The 14,504-nt window shown below is 45.1% G+C and overlaps 2 protein-coding genes across 2 annotated transcripts; both read right to left on the bottom strand.

The window, feature by feature from the left end:
• Positions 1 to 1,532: 1,532 nt before the first annotated feature.
• On the bottom strand, positions 1,533 to 2,813 carry LOC128267565 (uncharacterized). The gene is made up of 2 exons (XM_053004430.1): positions 2,228 to 2,813; positions 1,533 to 1,969 (listed from the first exon to the last, which is right to left on the bottom strand). The coding sequence occupies exons 1-2, from the start codon at positions 2,382 to 2,384 to the stop codon at positions 1,608 to 1,610; spliced, it is 519 nt and encodes a 172-aa protein (XP_052860390.1). The 5' UTR covers positions 2,385 to 2,813; the 3' UTR covers positions 1,533 to 1,607.
• Positions 2,814 to 8,167: 5,354 nt separating this feature from the next.
• LOC128278692 (myosin-10-like) lies at positions 8,168 to 13,107 on the bottom strand. The gene is made up of 2 exons (XM_053017423.1): positions 10,432 to 13,107; positions 8,168 to 9,650 (listed from the first exon to the last, which is right to left on the bottom strand). The coding sequence occupies exons 1-2, from the start codon at positions 13,105 to 13,107 to the stop codon at positions 9,321 to 9,323; spliced, it is 3,006 nt and encodes a 1,001-aa protein (XP_052873383.1). The 3' UTR covers positions 8,168 to 9,320.
• Between the last annotated feature and the right edge of the window lie 1,397 nt (positions 13,108 to 14,504).

Raw genomic sequence — 14,504 nt, 5'->3', positions numbered from 1 at the left:
AAAACCGGTCCCCCTTCGAGAATGACCAAAACACAAATCATCAGATTGCAAAGATTTAGCCTGGTCTGGCTTGTAGCAATCTACTGTCTGTCAACCTCACTCAATATCTAATGAAGCATTCGTTTTCTGGGTTTTCAACAAATAAGCTAGTGCCAATACAGATAAGGGGGTTAAAAAATTGTAAACAGTACCACATTATGGGCATAAGAGTATTTGCTTTACAGTTTGTCTTCGAATTTATATGAGCTGTAAACTAATAACATTTATAACTAAATAATATGATACTATGAAACTTTAATGTGCAGTTCTATTTCGACCAAAATTACATTACAATGACATAAAACAGTAGATATTTCTAGACGTAACATAATAAATAAAAAATCCATCGAACAAACTTGTCAAATGGATAAAGATCTCAGATATTGCTCACGCAATAGGAAGTGTTCCGTGGCACCTGCAATGAAAATTCCCAACGGTGATTATAAACGATTCGTATCACGATATCATCTTCCAATGAAATGATCCAGAATGGCAGCGAGCGTGGATTTGATGACCACTCTGATGATAGATGATTCACGGTGTGTCTGTCACTTAGAACCAGATGCCAATCGTGCTGGAATGCAATAAAAAGCTTGTTTTGCTTCATGTTTAAGTGCTTCAGCACTTAGTCTTTACAAAATGCGCTGTAATGAAGTAATTACTTTACCATCTACTGTACAAACGACTTTCATGGCACTTCGTCTTGAAAAGAATAGCTTCAACCGACCGACACCAACATCAAGTACACGATAAATAAAATTATGACAAGTAAACAGCAATTTGAATAGTGTTACTTTAGAAAATGATCAAATCAGCATCCAAATCTCCATACAAATGGAATGATTTATGTGGTGTTGATTGCTGCATCATTCAATTATTGTAGTAACAATCACATTTTGTTCTTTCTGCAGTAACAAGCTATGGTAATTTTTGCTCTCCGTTCTCCGGCAAACAACGCGATGTGCTGTGGTCCAGAACAATTCAACGATATCCGTTGCCAGGTAAAACCCTATCCTATGCGATATCAATAGCGAGTAAGTGCTTCTCGCACTTGATGCAACTATTGGGTCACTAATTAGTACACAGCGATCAGCGACTCTCGATAGCCACTTCCCAATCACGGTGGATTTTCCCACACTTGTCCGTATCATAGCTGCTCGTAGTCCCTAGAAACATTTCTTACCCCGGCCGTACCCACGCAAAACAATGACGTTTCGCTGGAACACGACTGAGAGGAGGCAGACGAATAACGATTACCTTCCCACGATGGGCAGAAGCATTAGGTTCACTGCGTATTCTACATGACGGTGTTCCAATTAAAACTAGCAAACTACCGGACCATAGATGGGCGGTGAAGTACTTTGAAGCAGCGCCTCTACTAGACGATAGAGAGAAATGCCGGAGAGTGCCGGAAATACTTCATTGGCTTTTTTCGTTAAACAAATTGTGCACAGTTCTTTGGAAGAAAGATTGAAAAACACTCCAGTTGTGGGCACTACCAAACTGTGGGCCTTTATTGTTGACCTCCTCTGTTACGGTTCACCTACGGACCTTGTGAGCCGAAGACCTTATGTAGCCGTGAACGGATTACCAGCGTTGGTCAGCTGATCGAGTATTGCCTTGTGGAGGTCCTCTATCTGTTCGTAGAGATAGGAGTGAATGTCACCACTGCCCGAGTGGTTGTACGTGTTGCCGCGGTTGTCGAACGATGCAATGTTGCCATTCTTATCGATTTCGGCGTAGCTCTCGAACTGCTGACCCGGGGAGCTGGACGTTTCGGTGGTAAGTGTCGTCGCCGTCGCCTTACCGGCCGGATCCAGGCATTCGCGCGTCACTTGGATCTTGTTCACGTCGTCCTTGGTCGAGTTCTTGACGATCACACACTTGAACGACTCCGGCGGGCACTTGAGCGTGTCGCAGATGATGGTGCCTGCGTTGCGATTGGGATTGGGAACGTTGAACGAGAACGAAACGAAGCAAAACGTACGTTAGAACACAAGCACGCAACAGCAAGAGCTATGGGTCTGACTCTCATTGATTAACATTAATTATCGATTCCTTTCCGTCCATTGATGTCAAACTTTTCAATTGTTCAATGTTTGGTTTGTAAATTTCGGTAAGAGCCGTTTGTTGAATGATGTGTGGTGAAATGCAACTGTCTGAAACAAAGGTTTGTATCCTTCCTTACCATTTTCTATTCTAGCGTTCGATTCTCCGCTCAGTGTTAGAAGACTGCTCAGTTGTCGCGGAGCCCGACCGAGCGCGGCACCGTTAACGGAACCGGTTCCACAGACCGCAAGGACCACCATAACCGTCACCAGCAGCAAACACTGTTTTGACTCCATTTTGGGGTTCACAAAAGTTTGTCTGCTCTTAAATTATTTTGAACAACCAATGGCTACCTTCGGGTCACTAAACGCTATTAGCACGCTCGCACTACTAGCAGCTGGCGTGGTCTTCCTATCAACTGAACCGAGCAGTGGCTCGAAACCCACCGTTTAAATAACCGCCTAACCTCAGACCCCTGGGAACATCACATCAATTGTTTGGCATCGCTGTCCTCGACCACATCGAGCGGGTCGCGGGGTATACTAGCACTAAGCGCACGTCAGAGAAGATCCGGTAGATCATCGCACCGGTAGTACCGCCCGTGATGCATCTGAGCTGGCAGGCCGGTTCTCGTTAACTTAATTACGGTACGCCTGTTTATCACCCCCGCCGCACTTTCCAAATGTTCTAACACCGTTGCCCGAACCGTTTAACACTTTGCACAAATAACGTAAGCCAAAATGATGGCTGATGACGGCATCCTTATGCACGACATCGATACCGTAACGGGTACGCTATTATCGAAATGTATTGGACGATCGGACGCCGCAGATCGCTCCCGACGATCGTCATGGCCATCGGGCTGACAGGAACTGGAAATTCATTGGATCCGTGCCGCGGAGCGGTGCCTCGCGATCGCGTCACGCACCCGTTTCGATCCCGCAATGGGCACCGTTTACACCAAGATAAGCAACATTAATGCGGTTGATAAGCCCTCTAGAGCTAGACCAGCGCTTCCGAGAGTAATGGCACCGCAAATCGGAACCCATCGCCGGGCTTCCGTCAGACGCAGGTCACTTTCGCATTATCGCGCTCGCGTCGCTCTATATTAGTACAAAAAATCAACGGTGTGGTGTGAAATGTGTCTTCAGGAAAAACGTCGGCACAGACTTCCATTTTGTGAACAAAACCGTTATCTTTGATTGTCGTACTTCAATTTGAGCAAATGCTTTCCCTAGACAAAACTATTGATAAGAACAAGTGTGTATTTTATTGTCCAAAACCATGTCTATCTGATTATGGGATTCAATTAGGATAAATTGCCCTTCCAGGGTTGTACTAATTTAATTACCAACTCCTACCCATCAATGGTCAATTGTTTACTAGGACATGGGAGAAGATTTTAACCGATTTTTACTCACCTCGTGAGAATACGACAAGAAGTTCGTACAATTACGCACAAAAATATGAACTGTATTGCAACATCGGTAGTATTTTGTTGTAATTTTTGAAGTTCTAAAGTGAACGTGAACTGTCAATGTGAATTTGAGTTGGGTACCAAACACGGAGAAAAAGGAAGTGGAAGTTTGTGGAATCTTTCGGTGATAAACATGCACGGAAACTGTTACATCATCGGCCGATAAAGTTTATATTTATAAAGGATGTAAACTCTTTTAATGCCTTCTTCACAATTGAAGAACTAGGCTCGTGCTTTGTTTTTTCGTATTCAGAATACTCTCCGACCTAATCGCTTTCCGCTCAAAAGCATTTTTGGCTCTTGTAAAGTTCTAAAGCTTCGATCTTTTTCCTATAAACTGAAGGCATTTAAAGAAAAAATATATGCAATAACTAGAGGGAAACTACGCTATCAACTGATTACTTAATTTTACTCGAAATATGAAAAACCTTTTGATTTTGGATTACTCTAACAGCAGACCAATTTTTCCAGTGGAACGTTCGTTGCGTTATTTGCAGTGCTTTGCAGGTTCCGTGTGAAGCGGAGAGCATTGCCCATTGTGAGTCATTGTGCTGGTAGTGTGCAAATGATAGTATCTGGGCGTGTGTTAATATAAAAGCATGTTAACACTTCGGATCATCTGATGAGTAATGCTCCCATGCGCATCTTGAAAACATTATATTTATTAAGCGACTTTTGTTAGGAGCACTTTGGTTAGAACTTATTGATATGCTTCCCAGGCCCTGCATTGCCACTTGTGTAACGAGATGCATAACAAGACCAAAATGTTCCACGTCCAGAATAGCTTATTTACATCCGGGATGTGCAACAATTTGAAAGTGATGTTGGAAAACCCTTTTTGAAACTAAGAACTAACCCTTCTATGTGAAACTTTTAACGGTAACACCATTGTTACCATTATACCATGATTCCATTGTTTTTTTTCTCATATACACTACTAGAAATACACTTCAAAACGAAACATCCCCCAACAATATAGAGTTCCAATAACAACATGTGGTAAGTAATATTGCGTCGATGACGAATGAAGCTGATGAACGTTGTTGTAATGGAAAGTAGCAATATTCCGTTCCTAAATCCTTAGAAACTTTCCGCATTGCCCACGAATTGCTGTGATGTCACGCTCGGTCCTTACTCAAGCCGGATAATGCTCCTGCCGAATGGCGTAGGATTGCATGTGGCTGTGGCTTACTAGGCTTGACGGGGCTTCCTAAAGTGCTAAAATCAAAATCTACATTCCACCGTCTGAGCCGGGTTGGGGAAGCCAGGAATCGCTGGCCATTATGGGAACAGGTAGTAAGACCACCGGAATGCAGTTGGTGCTCGGCGAGAAATATGATACGAATTCACTTCACCGAGGGTGGCACGTTAATGGCTGAGGCAATTTGGCTTCCGGTAGGAAACCAGATCTTGCCAGATACACTCCCCTGGTGGCCTAGGAGCGCTGCACGCACTGGCATGCGTGCTCCGGGACCATCATTGTAATCCCGTTCGGCAATTATCGTAATACGTTCCGGTGATTGCCGACCCTCTCGCGATGTGGACTGTGAACCCCAGAGACTAAGAAGCGATTTTCCAAACGGCCCAGAGCTACGCCCAAGGTCAGGGATAAAGCGATTTGGCAGGATTTCATCAAACCGCTGTTACTTTGCCCCGGCTCTTTTCAGTATACGCCGACACAGATAATCTTTTAAACGTCACTCTAGTTCGGATCAGTCCGTAGAAGAAAAATTTGTGAACCATAAAGTTTAATACAAACGAAACAGTGTACAAAATATCTTATTATAGTTGATTAGAGGGCTTCGAAATGGTTTTAATTTTTTTCTAAGAAATCGTAATTTTTCTATCTCCTTTCTTTTCTTTCTCAACACAATTATTTCTTTAAAAAAAACCTGTAAATGTCTTAATCCCCGGTGGTATGATTAAAGCGCTTTAAAAGCTGTTCGTCCTTCGGGGTTTCCAGTCATATTAAACTGAAAAGTAATCACATCGTAGAAGCACCTAGCGGGGATCGTCCAGTTCGTGGTCGTCCTCGACGTTGTTTCTCAGAAGATGTTGTGGTACAAACGTTGCCAAATTGTCTGTAACGCCATGAAGACACCACCGCCGATCGTCTGGATGCGAGCTGTAAAGGAAACCCAACTGGCCTTCGAGAAGATGGTTGTCGAACGCATCTTCGCTTACTTTCATTACCGGTGTACGGCCAGCATTGGAACGTTTAAGCGTGTCATTACATAACAGTAGAGACCGAAAGCTGGGATAACACTGGTCCGGTTCGCGCAGAGTATCCAACAATCTTCCGGGAATGCGATGGCAATGGCGAGCGGTTCTGATGTGCGAAATTTGTCGAATCTTGTGCACTCCCTGGAGAGAAATTTTGGATGATCCAAAAGCGATAGAAGCATAACGGGTGACCGGAAAAGGTTCAATCGTCCCCCGGGACCATGGGTCCGATGTGCTGAAACTAAGCGGTCCAGAGACTCCCATATTCTCTTCTCAAGGATACAATCCGTGAAGTCTGCGCTTGGTGTGCATTTGTTCAAGACGTGTGTTTTTTATTCGCCCACCATTCTCTGGCCGGCGTTTAACGTTGTGTCAAAGAGTGGGAGGGTAAATAATGGAACCTGCCACGGTTGGCCGGAAAAATACTGCTCACGGGCAAAATCTGAAGAAATTAAATTTAAAGATCAAAGAAAAGATAGAAAAAACAAATCGGTACTTCTGCTGCTTTGCCAATAATGTGTTCGATTATCGATGCCAAGAAGTTCAAGGTTCACCACAGTGAAAGGGTGCCGCTAGAAAGGTCCAGACTTCAATGGACACAATAGGTGTCCTGAGCCTGCAACTCTCTTGGGGCTTTGTCTTTCTACAGTTACAGGAGGGAACAGAGCAAAGCACGAAAAAAACAACGGGGCATGGCGCTGAAGCGGTTTGCCCGCCCCTGATTTCCATCATTTCTTATTTGCATTCATAAGACTCACCCACTTGGTGACTCATAAATAAGTGATGCGGAATGCGAGGAAAGGTCACCCGGAATAGAGTGGCGTTCGGTGGGTTTTATTGCTTCACGTGCTCTCGAGGTGTGGCCATTGTTGACAAAAAAACAAAAAAAAAACAAAACAATTGAATGCAGCATCGGGTGGAATTTGCAGAAAAGGAAAAATTGGAATAGAAAGGAAATGCGTGACTCGTCTTCAGGAGGTCCTACACGGTTCCCTCACCACCAAGCGTACTTGATGCTACTGGTGCTGCGATCGACGGAATCATCTGGTTTGCGAGTGGGCTTGGCGCTTCGTAACATTGTAGTTCGCGATGGTGCCCAAAAGTACGAAACAAGCGTTCTCTACAGATCAGGTCGCGCGCATGTTCGAGGAAGAAGAAAAAAAATTGCAAGAAGCATGCTCCGCTCTGAAATTCAACTTTAAACCGGTTCAACACAAAGTATCGTTCCGTAAGACTTTAAGGCACATAAGACGATGTGTTTGTTTGTTTCGAAGTTTGGAGCAGGATAAAGACAATCCGAGACAAAATCATACACATGAAGCCCGACTGTATCGGTGAAAGGAGAGCGGTTAAGATCAACTGACCATGATTCCGAGTGGGATAGGTCAAGAAATGGGTCGTTCCAGTCAGTGCTCTAATGAGTGAATCGTAGTGTTCAATGTGATTGCGATGTTTAACAACCGGTCCGAAAAGGCCTTACTATATTTGTTGAAACTGCGGGATTTTCTTCGACTTAAAAAAAAAGAACGCATCAAAATAATAGATTTACATCAAACAAGGATTAGCTAATCGCCTAATGATTGTGATAAGAAGTAAAGAGTAGTTTCATATTTTTGTTAAGAAAAAGACTATACACGACTCGCTATCGTGTGCTACAAAATAATCCATTCTCTCGACAGGCCGATCGGGTGATCGAGTGCCGCCGGAACCATTACAATCTGTCAACTTATGATAAATTCATTACGAGACACACATTAATTAGTACCGTCGATCGCTTCATTGCTGGCTTCAGGCGATGATTTATTTATTTTTTTTCCTGTGGCCAAGAGCAGCTTGTGCGTATTTTATTTTATTAGTGTCCTCCCCGGCAGCTGCCTCCACGCGGGGATCACTTTTCTGCGTCTGACCGGTCGGCAATGGCGGCAAGATCTCTTTCATCGTTCAATCAACTGTCAGCTAAGGGACAAGCAGATCGAGCGGGTCTTCGAAACCTCAGAACCTCAACAAGCGCCGCAGAAACAACAGCTTGTCGCCGTGACGATCGAACGCCTTCGTTCAATCGGGCCAACGGGGCGCCCAGCACTATACCGCAGCCATCGAACGAGCGTACTGTCATTTTTCTTTATGATGCGGGACCCATTCGCCCGATCGCGGCATGGGCAACACCATCGCGGTGTAGGTTATTCGATACGATTTCCATCTTTGCCGTCATCGCCGCAACTATTGACACACATCACACGTGTGGCACCTCGTTGCTCGTGGCATGAAAAGAGGTAAATGTTTCTCCCTTACCTTGGCTTTCAACTTCTTGTGGGGTGGTATTCTATGCGATTAATTGGTCTTAGCATAAGTTCAATAAATCCAGCACCGTTAACGCGTCAACGTCTTACTTTATTTATATCATCCACTTCTGGCAATTGAGCAAAGAATTCAATGCGAAACATTACGCGCGTCAAACTGTTTTGGGCCTCTTCCTCAAATGACTGTGTAGTGCGCATGCAATAGCGTGCCTGAGAGGTTCTTAAATACATTTAATTTTTTATACTTTCGCAGCATTCGCACAGTTTTGTAATTTGAACAAAAAAAATACCTAGAATAATACAGCAATTGATTCGCTTTCGACGTCCGTGAAATTAAGGAGAGTGATTAGGATTGCCATATAAAAAAAATTAAGGTTGAATTATTAATAGACCAAGCAACGCCAAATCATCTTATAGCAATTAAATAATTTATATCGACATCATGCGGACGATACCACCGTATCACAATAAAACTTAATGTGACTTATTTGTAAAGATTGATGATCAAACACGAAACGCAGTATTTAATTTCAAAATAAGGAAAGACAACACAACCACTAACGGAACACTAGCGTCTATGCAAACGAATAACAACGTGTTAGTACTTGAGCTTACCGATAACAAACTATGGTATGATTCAAAATTCTGGTGATTCTCATAACTTTACCTCCTGTCGCATTTTGTGTGCATTAGATATCGGCTTTGATATTTGCCATACTTAATCTACGATTGACGAATAATTGATGACACGCAACACTACTGGGAAGATTTAGGATTCCGTACTGCGCCAGCAAATATGTTCTCGTACTTGCGTAAACTGCTCAGTTCTACTTTAACATCGCTTTCACGCATGTTGAAAGCCAGAAAAATAGTCTAACGATCGAAAACGGATCTAATAAGCAGTTTGCTTTACGCACTAGTCGGAATGTCGAAAAATATCGATTGCATGATTTTGGAAAAATATATCATTAATCAAGCAAATGTAACTAATAAAACATTGAGGCCAAACCAACATACAAAGTGGTTTGTTAGTGTTACGAAACATACATTGCGGAAGTTAGGGTGGTAATTTAAAATACTTAAGTGTGACTAGAAAGCAAAGCTAACAGAATGTGCGTAAGGAACACTTATTTCACCAAAATGAAGGAATATTGAAATCGTTAGAGGCTTTCAAACACCTAGTACACACTCGGTGTCCAACAATTCGAACCACTATGGCTCCTTCCCTACACTCATCTACTTCCGTAATAACCGTTGGTAGCGTCGTTCAGCTCCTGCATGAGCGATGGGGGGAATCGTGGAATTGGTTGCTGGTGCTGTGGAAAACCGCGAGACTGTAATACGCAGTTTAGATTGTCCATTTCCTGACGGAGGGATGATACACTTTCGTTGAGCGGTTGCAGAGTGTAGCACTTGCGGGAGCTTTCCTCCACAAGTGCCTGCAGCTGGTCGATGTCCAAACTGGAAGGAGATGGCGTCGAAAGCGACTTCGGATCGGGACTTGCGATGGAGGCCGACCGTTGACCACTGATGCCATTGGAGCTCTGCGTTAGATGAAACTTCTGCAAAATATGAAGAATTGTGTGAAAAATTAATAAAACGTTACTGACGGAAATGGCCCAAACGAGGTGGCATCGCGCTGCACCGAATCTAATAAATTATCAGCTCAAGCGGCGAGACGCTCTTTCGCGCGCACAGTTTGCCGCATATCTTGGGGTGGTGCAGGAAACATTTCTCTTCTGGTCTCGACAATAGGCGGGAGAAAAACATAACGGCGAGCCTTGCCATTTTTACGCGATAACTGTCGCCTACGGCGTTGTGCCAGCGTTGGAACGGGAGGTAGTTCCGCCAAGTCAAAAGATTGCGGTGAGCCACTTCCCGCGTGTGGCAACAACCTTCCGGTTTATTATTTTTATTTTTTGACTAAGTAGTAGCATAGTAGAGTAGAAGTAGAATTTGAAGTAGCGTACATTCAGAAGGATAAAAGCACGATGTTAAAATGGAACAAAATGAAAAGGTCTTTTCAGACAACTTTTCTTACGCGTGAAGCGCAGCAAATTTGAATGATTCAGAGTGCCCGAAGGATAATAGATCCTTCTTTGATATGATAAAAAAGAAATATTCATATTTCACATTTCTTGTTTATGTTTTGAAGATAAAATGTTCCATAACAAAAATCGTAGATTCTTCCTGAAACCATCAATGTCCACTTGCCCCATACAAATTCCCCATAGCGCGGTGAGCAGAAGACGTTGGCTTAGCTATGGCAAAGATATTACACTAAATTGGATTTATGATGCCAGCGTGGTTTGGTTATAAAAGAACACAGAAGTAGAAACGAACCTGTAAATTGTTTCCAACCGCGTTCACCATGTTATGGCGAAGCTCTCGCACTTCCTCCTGGAGTTCGCATTTTTCCTGCCGCTCCTGCAGAATCGCGTCTTGCAGTGATTGTAGGTCATGAAAAAACCGCTCCTTCGATGCCGCTAGAACCCGATCCGATTCTTCGTATAGTTTCAGCCTCTCGTGAGCCGTTTCCAACCGGATTTCTTGTATTCGCACCAGTCGGTTCAGTTCATCCAGCTGCTCGTTGATACTTGCTTCGTTCGCAGCAACCAAGGATGCAGATTGCTGAAGTGACTTACTTTCGCCTTCCAGTCTCTCCACGGCACGGTGGGCGTCTTCCAACAACAGGCATTTGACGGCCAGTTCGGAACGCAACTCGTCTACGTCGTTCGATTGTGTATCTGCTGCCAGCTTCCAGTGTTCAACCGATGCCTCAAGTTCGGCGATCTTCTTTGAGGTGCCCTCCTGCTGCTCCCGAAGTCTACCGTTTTCCTTGTGCTCGTGCTGCAGGTTGTGCAGCTCCTTGAACGCTCGTTTCAACGATGCCCACACATCGCCATCGGCCATAAGCAAGCAGTTATTTTGTAGCAGATTGAAGAGACGATCTTTTCCTGCACGTAAACCTGTCGCTTCTTGCAGGCTCGATTCAAGATCGGCTTCCAGGAGCAAGCAGCGCTCACGCAACGATGCCATTTCGCACCGTAACTGACAACATTTTTCGTGTTCCTGTTCCAGTTCAGAGGTTCGCTTCTCTGCCAACTTACGTTCGCGGGCATGCTCTTTAACCGTTTTCAACAACGTACGATTGTTTACCTCGTATCGGTGCAAACGGCGGCGATTATCGCTTTCGATTGCCTTTAGCAACACGCACAGATCCCGCATTTCGGAATCTTCCTTTTCACCGCTGTTTAAACAGCTCGCGCCATGCTTAGGACACAGCTTGTGACGCTTTCTTCCCGCTGGTCGCACACTTGCGTTTGGTGCGGACTGTTGTGTGAACTTCCGTTCCAGTTCCGATATGTCCTGCCTTAAGCGCCCAATGGTTGCCTCACTGCTTCGTAGCAACGTCGCATCGATCAGAGGCGCCGGCTCCTCGTCGTCCGCATCACCACTAACACACTGCCCTAGTTTTAGTTCCAGTTCCAAATTCTTCGACTGAATCGCCCTGAACGCATCCAGAAGCTCGGTATGCTGCTGTTGGCTAGTGCGCTGCTGCTGACTGCACATGGCTAGTTCACTTTCCAACCGTTGCTTTTCGCTCATCAGCAGATTACAACGATCCTGCAACTCACTGTTACGTGTGCGAAATTCCGTCAGGTCGCATTCCTGCACAGTCAGCCGTTGGTAGGTGGTGGCAAAGTTTATCGATAAAACTTTAACCTGCGCTTTCAGTTTCTCCACACCGACCTCTATCTGTCGTTTGGTGAAACACTCGCGTGCCAGCTGCGCACTGAGTGTTTCGATTTCGGACCGGCGTATCTCTAGTTCGGTGACGTAGTTCGATTTTGTATCGGTAGTTTGCTGCTTCTTTTCGGCAAGTTTGCCGAGTTGCCACTGGTGGTCAGCGAGCGACGCATGGAGTTGCTCGATCATCGTAAGAAGCTCGATGTTTTGTTTTTCGAGCTGCTTTTTGCGCTCCGTTACTTCGGCAATCCGACTGTCGGCCGTGTTTTTCAGTAGCTTAATTTCTTTGGCCAGCTCCATTGATTCCTGTTCCGCTTGCTCCTTAGCTTGTTGGCAGACTCTAAGTTGCGTTTCCCAATCATTGGGTGCGTCTTTTCGTGCAGTGATCGTATCCAGCGTATCCGCTCCCGTTGCTTCTCTGTGCAACCGATGGTCTAACGTTAGATAGAATTCTTTCAGTTTGGCATTTTTAATTTGGCAACGATGCAGTTCTTCACGGAACCAATGTCTCGACTCCTTAGCCTTGTCCACCTCCGATCGAGCTTCGTTGAGCATCTTTTTCAGGCTCGCTAACCTTAGCGATAGATTCTCATTTTCGCTGTGTTGCTCTGTTATCGTTTGCTTCAGCGCTACGGTGGCCTGCTCCTTGCAATCGAGCCGCAACCTAGTGTCTTCCAGTTCGGACCGTAGGTGGTACAGTTCTCGACCAGCGGTCGCATCGCCTTGAACCGGAGGCCCGTTGAGACGTTGAAGGTCTTTCTGTAACGCCTCCAATTCCTCCACCAGCTCATTCTTTTCGTCCAGCAACTTATCCAGCTTCTTGCTCCAGCTCAGCTCGATCTCGTTGCGTATCTCGTTCCACTTGTACTTGTATGCCAGCAGCTCTGTTTTCGCCTCGTACAGTTCGGTGTTGAGTTGTACAAACCGTTGGTGAACCTCGTTAGTTCCTACCTGGCTGTTGGCCGCGATTGCCAGCTTTTCCTTGCCACCGGATTCTGACAGCGAGAAGTTGCCAGAGTCATAATTCGTGGCACTTTCATCGAGATCCCCGAAAAGGCGCGCGTTTCTTGGGCTCGTAGGATGACTGCGTGCCCCTGCCTCGGTGGGCACCGTGTCGGATCCGTACGAGAGCTGTGAAGAGCTGGGCGATGGATGCAAAAGCATCTGGTGCCATGTTTGACCGGATCGAGCTCCGTTGGTTTTGGCTTCCGTGAGCTCGGTTCTTGTCTGTGTGGTTTCATCTGTGGCATCGTCAGCCCCCTCGGACATAGCACGATCTTGTGGAACGGCTGGTAAACCACCACCAGTAAACAGAAAACACTGCTCACAAACCCTATTCGATTGTCATTTTAACGGAGCAGTGTCCAGTGCAAGATAAGAAGCGAAAATTCAGATTTTGCCCTTATTTTAACTGTATAATCACGCTTAGCAAAAGTCACTTTCACTCGCATTTATTTTGTGCAGAAAGCTTCAGCTTCTGGCCTAATGACGTTGCAAGCAAATGAAAAGGTAAACACTGCGCAGCTGTCAACCGAAAGGGAAAACAAGCGATACCAGGCTCATCGCATTATTATCAGCCCTCGTTGTAGTAGAACTTTTCGGTTTGGTTTGAAAAATTACATTGTAGAATGAACTGACATGTTGAGTAAACGAAAACCACCAGCGCAGCGGAACAGGAACTGGTCTTATAACCATCGATGTTTTAAAAAAGGCTTGTGTATCAAGTTTAGTTTACTTGGCCTACATTTTGTAAAACGGTTTGAGGACTTTATATCAATTAACCATTTCGCAACATTTTATGTATTGCTCTATATATTTCGGTCGGTAGTGTAGTGGTGCACTTTGTTTTCATCTGAGCTTTCAACACCAACCACCAGGCGTCGCTGATCTGTTTGTGCCTCTCTTTCTCACGTTCTCTCGCTCTCTCCTTCATATCTTCATTGCTTCCAGCGAATTGAGTTCCAAACGCCAGTTGAAACCACATTTTGACAGTTTCTCCTGTTCCTACGATCGCAGGAAACGATGTTGTTTTGTGTTCAGCTTTTTAAATTGTTATAACGTTTCAGTGGCTTTTAACAAGTGTCTATTTAGCTTAAGAATGGTAACTATGGAAGAGGTTCTGTGAATTGCTACCGGTAGTCATGTTCATGGTATGTGTGATAACAAACGCCGTCCATTGCGTGCCAGCCCACATAGGCATACCAAATAGGCAGATGTTTTCCAAACATCGCGATATTCTTTGTTTATGACATTCCTTGCAACCGAGCGACATCGCTACTATCGCAGGCACAGTTATTGGTCCAGAAGGCTCCAAGCGCAAATCACAAACGTTACACTGTGTGTCACAATGCAGCTAAAGTAATTCTTGCTGCAGTCGTACACACCCATTTTGAATGCACCAGCTGCAGCCACTCGGTTGCAGTGCTGTGCATTAGTCACCGTCGCCTGCGCGCCCGTCTTCGGAGAAACACATTCCGTCTCAGGTGGATGTTGCTAAACACAGTGCAACCGACGCGAAGGAAAGGGTGATTACGAGGGTAGGCGGTACCGCTGTCGATCATGTTCTGTGCATGAGAGGTTCCAGTTGAGCCACTCACAGCCATACACCCGTTTGCAGTGGGGTTGGTCGGAATAGAGCGTATAATCCGCTGTGCGCACCAGCAGCT

Source organism: Anopheles cruzii, chromosome 2 (genome assembly GCF_943734635.1).
Source record: "Anopheles cruzii chromosome 2, idAnoCruzAS_RS32_06, whole genome shotgun sequence".
NCBI classification, from domain to species: domain Eukaryota; kingdom Metazoa; phylum Arthropoda; class Insecta; order Diptera; family Culicidae; genus Anopheles; species Anopheles cruzii.
The sequence above is the reverse complement of the archived record's forward strand: the minus strand, read 5'-3'. Positions and strand labels throughout refer to the sequence as shown.

What these genes read in the sequence shown, in the direction of transcription:
- LOC128267565 (XM_053004430.1), bottom strand. Translation starts at nt 2,384, where the DNA reads ATGGAGTCAAAACAGTGTTTGCTGCTGGTGACGGTTATGGTGGTCCTT. An exon ending in GAACGCTAGAATAGAAAATG is followed by an intron (nt 1,970 to 2,227) that starts GTAAGGAAGGAT and finishes ATCGCAACGCAG; the next exon opens with GCACCATCATCTGCGACACG.
- LOC128278692 (XM_053017423.1), bottom strand. Translation starts at nt 13,107, where the DNA reads ATGTCCGAGGGGGCTGACGATGCCACAGATGAAACCACACAGACAAGA. An exon ending in CGGTTGGAAACAATTTACAG is followed by an intron (nt 9,651 to 10,431) that starts GTTCGTTTCTAC and finishes CATATTTTGCAG; the next exon opens with AAGTTTCATCTAACGCAGAG.